Source organism: Sinohyriopsis cumingii, chromosome 19 (genome assembly GCF_028554795.1).
Source record: "Sinohyriopsis cumingii isolate HCF-2022 chromosome 19, ASM2855479v2, whole genome shotgun sequence".
Taxonomy (NCBI): domain Eukaryota; kingdom Metazoa; phylum Mollusca; class Bivalvia; order Unionida; family Unionidae; genus Sinohyriopsis; species Sinohyriopsis cumingii.
Window position 1 is genome coordinate 38,449,801 of NC_142979.1, and position 6,685 is coordinate 38,456,485.

At 34.1% G+C, this 6,685-nt stretch overlaps 1 protein-coding gene across 4 annotated transcripts in view; it reads left to right on the forward strand.

Annotated features, from left to right (window-relative positions):
- The window catches only part of LOC149775522 (uncharacterized), a 38,558-nt gene extending 34,008 nt beyond the window's left edge, over positions 1–4,550 (forward strand). For 2 of the 4 annotated variants that reach the window (XM_089943364.1, XM_089943367.1), the window contains one exon: positions 911–1,576. In XM_089943364.1, the coding sequence (XP_089799490.1) occupies positions 911–1,561 (651 nt within the window). In that variant the 3' untranslated portion in view covers positions 1,562–1,576. Of the gene's footprint in view, positions 1–910; positions 1,577–4,311 lie in introns of those variants that run through there. The other 2 variants (XM_089943365.1, XM_089943366.1) reach the window with 2 other exon arrangements.
- The last annotated feature ends 2,135 nt before the right edge of the window (positions 4,551–6,685 follow it).

Below are 6,685 nucleotides of genomic sequence, written 5' to 3' on the forward strand. Positions count from 1 at the left end.
TTTAAACAAACTCCATAATTTTGCCCCCTCCCCCTTTAGAGGCACAGTGTGATCTTTCGCACCTCGATAAGGTCACTACTGAATTCTCATAATTGTATGATTTATACTATGAAAGTGATAATTTAAGGATTTCTTTACATGAATACATAGAGAAAAAATTTCTAATATTTTCTAATTTTTGTAAGTCTTGCTGGCTTTTGTATTTAAATTATTGATCAGATTTTTATATATTTTATTTAAAAATGAGTACAACTGTAAAATTATATCACTTGAAAAACATAATCTTTTTTTGACAAACCTGCAGAATAGTAAAATGAAATGACTGAAATACATTCAAGTGCCTTGGTCCTCGTCTTATACAACAGCATGGTGATCTGTGTGATGCAATGAATAGTCATTATAAGTGTTGAATATAGAAATATTTTGACATGGGCATGTTGACGTAAAGAGGCATGAGAAAAATATACATTCAAATTTAGTGAACATTTTGACCTGTAGGTCTGGGCATGTAAAGTAGGCCCAATGTGCCCTTTTGTATGTCATAGGAAGAAACTAATGGAGGTAACCATTTTTCTCTGGGATGCATTCCATGGCAAGGTTACAGCAGAGGTCATTAACTTTTTTAAAGAATGCAGTTTATATTCTGACTTTGTATTTTAAGGCCGTTATCCCTCTTTTCCTCTCTTTGTTTAATATGCCTTTATCGCACACCTAAACTTAGTTTCACATTGTGTAGCCAGGAATGTGCTGATGTGCCATTAAACCCTACAAAACCAAACATATATACCCCCAATGAAAATATTTCCCCACATGCATGTTCAAAATATAAGTTACAAATATAGTCTGATCAGTATAGTAAACAACCATGAGCTGCAGCTTACATTTTCATCAATAACATTTATTTCAAAAGGTCATGGAGCTTGAACTAAGACTGTTCAGAAGAGACAAGCTCATCGAGGTATTAGAGGAGAGGATTGCAGCTTTACAGCCTGGCTTCTCGATTCTAACTCAACCTCACCTATATGCATATCTGGATGACTCCAAGCATGTATCGGAAACCATGTTTCATGGCATTAACAATACCAAACTTAAGCAAGCCATGATGGAAGGTCAGGAATCCTATGAACAGCTGGGGGACTCTTGGATTGGATTCATCCTCAATGGAGATGAAACATCTGATGTGGACCTTACATCGGAAACTGAGACATGCTTGGATGAAAGTGACACTGATTTGCTCAGTTTAACACAGGAAGAGGAATTGATGGCTCAGGAGGAGTCGGGGAAGCAGGACTGGGAATATGAGGACAGTATGGTGGATGAAGCCTATCAGTCTATGTATGTCGACCCATATGATAGTCAAGACAGCAATGGGAATGATATCGTCACTGTTGGAAGTGAGTACAGTGGGAATGATACCATCACTGTTGGAAGTGAGTACAGTGGGAATGATACCATATCTATTGGAAGTAAGTACAATGGGAATGATAATTACACTGGGAATGATAACATCACTGTTGGAAGTAAGTACAATGGGAATGATACCATCACTGTGTGGAAGTAAGTACAATGGGAATGATACCATTGGAAGTAAGTACAATGGGAATGATACCATATCTATTGGAAGTAAGTACAGTGGGAATGATAAGTACACTGGGAATGATAACATCACTGTTGGAAGTAAGTACAATGGGAATGATACCATATCTATTGGAAGTAAGAACAATGGGAATGATACTATATCGGAAGTAAGAACAATGGGAATGATACTATATCTATCGGAAGTAAGTACAATGGGAATGATACCATATCTAGTGGAAGTAAGTACAATGGGAATGATACCATATCTAGTGGAAGTAAGTACAATGGGAATGATATCATATCTATTGGAAGAAAGTACAATTGGAATGATACTAGATCTATCGGAAGTAAGTGCAATGGGAATGATACCATATCTAGTGGAAGAAAGTACAATGGGAATGATACCATAACTAGTGGACGTAAGTACAATGGGAATGATACCATATCTATTGGAAGAAAGTACAATGGGAATGATACCATATCTATTGGAAGAAAGTACAATGGGAATGATACCATATCTATTGGAAGTAAGTACAATGGGAATGATACCATCACTGTTGGAAGTAAGTACAATGGGAATGATACCAAATCTATTGGAAGTAAGTGCATCGGGAATGATACCATATCTAGTGGAAGTAAGTGCAATGGGAATGATACCATATCTAGTGGAAGTATGTACAATGGGAATGATACCATATCTATTGGAAGTAAGTACAGTGGGAATGATACCATATCTATTGGAAGTAAGTACAATGGGAATGATACTATATCTATCGGAAGTAAGTGCAATGGGAATGATACCATATCTAGTGGAAGTAAGTACAATGGGAATGATGCCATATCTATTGGAAGTAAGTACAATGGGAATGATATCATCACTATTGGAAGTAAGTACAATGGGAATGATGCCATATCTATTGGAAGTAAGAACAATGGGAATGATAACATCACTGTTAGAAGTAAGAACAATGGGAATGATACCATCACTGTTGGAAGTAAGTACAATGGGAATGATACCATATCTATTGGAAGAAAGTACAATGGGAATGATACCATATCTATTGGAAGTAAGTACAATGGGAATGATACCATATCTATTGGAAGAAAGTACAATGGGAATGATACCATCACTATTGGAAGTAAGTACAATGGGAATGATACCATATCTATTGGAAGTAAGTACAATGGGAATGATACCATATCTATCGGAAGAAAGTACAATGGGAATGATACCATATCTATTGGAAGAAAGTACAATGGGAATGATACCATATCTATTGGAAGAAAGTACAATGGGAATGATACCATATCTTGTGGAAGTAAGTATAATGGGAATGATACCATATCTATTGGAAGTAAGTACAGTAGTCACTCCTTCTAAAGCCCCTCATTATACTGATGCCACTCTTATAATGCCAGTACAGTCATGAATCCAATTAAATTGGTCACATTGTTTTATCATTGCTACTTATTTCACTTCCCTTTAATGCTTGGCTGATGGGAACCAGTTTTAGAGTGAGTTGAGATAGTTTATTTTAATGCACTATTAGGACACAGCCTTTTGGAACATCCCTCAAATTAAGGTCATTTCACTCGTCATAAGTCACTTTTATGGACTGTACTACTTAGGCTATTTTCACCTAATGAGGTGTGATCATTTGTTTCATATAAATATATGTTAATAAGTTTTAAGAAAACACCAAGAGCAAAACAATTTTAACAAAACCCATAGTGCAGACAATTTTTAACAGAATACAAGAGCAGACAATTTCAAAAGTTGGCAGTGATTGGTTAAATTTACTCTCTAAAATTTGTTGCTGTTTAAAGACCTTTGGCTGGTTATATTCTCTTTAAAGTTTGCTTTTACAAGGTCCATTTTTGTTTAAAATTAACACTTGGGATACAACATTTGTTTCCAGAGTAAATAAGTTTCAGTTTCCCCAAAACTCTTGAAAACTTTTGGAACTAGAAACATAATCTGGCTTCATAAGAATTTTGGTTTAGAGAGGATTCTTTGTCTTATGTAACTGTAAAATTAGTGTCTGAAAGCCACGTCTATGATGATGTTGGTATTGTAAGGTTAATGCCATTTTTCAGCACATGAGGGATATACATGTCACCAAGTATTTGTGGTAGAGGAAGAACCTGGAAATATCCCAGGAAAAATAACCAACCCACAAAAAGTTAATTGTAAGCTTTCTCACATAACCATGTTGGTTGAACCAAGATTCAAACTCACATGGACAGATGTGCAATGTAAGTGATCAGTAAGGGCAGGTGGAGGCCCAATCCAGGATTACTGACGGAAAAAAGAAAACAAACAATGTCTCTTTTATAAAGGTTATTAAATAACTAGGTAGATGAATCCCATGAGCATGGTTTTATCAGACATGATCGATTCATTCACTGCTTAATTGACTTTTCAAATAGTTTTGAAGATAGATTTCTAATTTTATCCTTTTTTTCCATGGGAAACCTGCGAGCACATGAAATCTGTTTAATTTTTGTCTCTCTAAATGTTATTCAACTTAATTTAAATAGTATTCTTTGAAAATGTTAGGCCTTACATAGTAAGGTTGAGTACACAGTCCAATTGAAACGTCATAGAAAAAAAAATTAGGACAAATGAGAAAGCTTAATTTTTTTGTTGTTTCTAAATATATTTTTATTGTTCACTATTTTGAGGGGCAGAAATTTAATATTATCTATGAAAAAAATTATTTTGTATTCCAGGCGCTGAATTTTCAGAAAATGATATCAACTGAGAAAAAAAATTGAAGCAGAGGAAGAAAATTTGTATAAATAAATATAACTACAAAGTATTAAAACTTTTAAAACAAATATACTTTTCTCCAAAATTTTGTTTATGCTGTTGTAGTGTTGAAACAAATATTCCATCACAAAGCAGACTTGACTCAACATGGCTGCATCATAGCTTTTTCTCAAGTAGTGTTGGTGTGCAATCTTTCTATCAGTAACATGATTTTTAACTAGAAATAGATTCATGGAACATAAATGTCTTGCTACAGTGACCTGAATCTGATGGGGCGATGTTGTATTACTTGTCAAGATGCATCAATACACAAGTTTCATGCCAGCAGCAAACTAAATCCAAGAAACTAACTAAAATACACTAAAATACAAAACTTAATATAACTTACCAAGGTTTGAAATAGAAGTTGCAGTGACCTACTTTTGATAAGAAGCCATGCTGGCTGAGTGGTTTGCATGCTGAACTCATGACTGAAAGGGTGCAGGTTTGAATCTTATAACTGGATTAGCTTGGATCAGTAAATGTGGTGTCTTTGGGCACCCACTACCCTTTTTACTAAATATAACTATCATTTATTACACACCAAACCAAACCAAGATAGTGATGTACTTATAAAAACACATCCCTACACAGAGTTGCAATCTTTGACCATATATGCCTAAGAAATGGACACAACCACGTAACCACAAATCGTAAACAAAAACATTAAGTTCATGTCACAGTAACCTATTTTTGACACAATGGTGTTGCATTTACCAAAATGCATCCACAAAGCTGCATGACTGAGATTAACAACTGTTACTGAACTGACCTGAACCCAAAACATAGCCAAAAGTCGCAGAGGCATGAACTTTAGGCCACAATGGACTACTTTAGGTTGAATGTTGTTGTACTGATCAAGAAGCATCCACACACAAAGCTGCATTACAATTTATCTCAAATCTTTTATGCATCTATTTTTCTATAGAATTTTGTACAAAAAGAATATACACAAAAAACTGCACCAGTCAGCAACCAACAATGCCAAAGAAACTGAACTGAATAAAACAAAGAACACATTGTGTAACCAACAGACACAGATATTTATATACCCTTCCACATTTGACTGAAAACAAAATAGTAGAAACGATTTAGACCAAGCAGTGACCTCAATATCTGGATATTTTTATAAGTTACATAGTTCTAGAGTGATTTGTGTTGGCTCATTTAATTTCCAAGTCCTATATTAATAAAATTAGGTAGAAAACTGAATATGGTGTTTGGAATCCAATAAAATGTCAGACTGAAGTATTTTATTATAAGCTAAGAAACTGATTTGAGTAAAAAAAAATGTACCCAAGGTATTATCATGTAAAACCAAAACCGACCTTGGAAATGCTCTTAAGACTCCAACAGTGATGCAAGGAAACCAGCATGATTATAAATACAGAAGAAAAAAACAAAGACCCTACTATTTACAAGACTAAAAAAAAAATAGCAAGGTTACATACTGACAAACTCCAAATTCTATTTGACAATGTAAACCACAACAACATGTAGCTCTTTGTTTGACCCCATACCCATATATAGCACTTGTGACAATGATGTTTTAAAATAACTTTTCCATCACAAAAAACTTGATGAACTTTATTTTATCATCCATAATGACCCAGATACCACAGCATCCAATGATTTAAACATGATAAAGTGGTTATAACCCCAAAATGAAAAGAAAATCAGAGATTTAAAAGATCCCTTTTTTATATTTACTGCAGTAAATTATTTTTTACCAACAAAACTGGTTTGCTTTAAAATGCAAGCTTTTTCCAGGAGTACTGAGCCTTTAGTCTTTTTTCCAGTACTTTTTTTGAGCCAACCTCAAATTCAAATACTTTTCATGGTAATCACTAAAATTCAAGTACTTTTCATGGTAACTACTAAAATTCAAGTACTTTTCATGGTAACCACTATAATTCAAATACTTTTCATGGTAACAACTAAAATTCAAGTACTTTTCATGGTAACCACTAAAATTCAAGTACTTTTCATGGTAACCACTAAAATTCAAGTACTTTTCATGGTAACCACTATAATTCAAGCACTTTTCATGGTAACCACTATAATTCAAGTACTTTTCATGGTAACCACTATAATTCAAGCACTTTTCATGGTAACCACTATAATTCCAGTAATTTTCATGGTAACCACTCAAATTCAACTACTTTATAAGACTACAACCTTGTTTAATAATATCATCAAAATTAACCAGTACCATGTAATGCCCCATCTTTAAAGAGACAATCTAGTTTTACAATTCATGCCCAACTTTAACATGAGAACCATACAGCCTCTAGA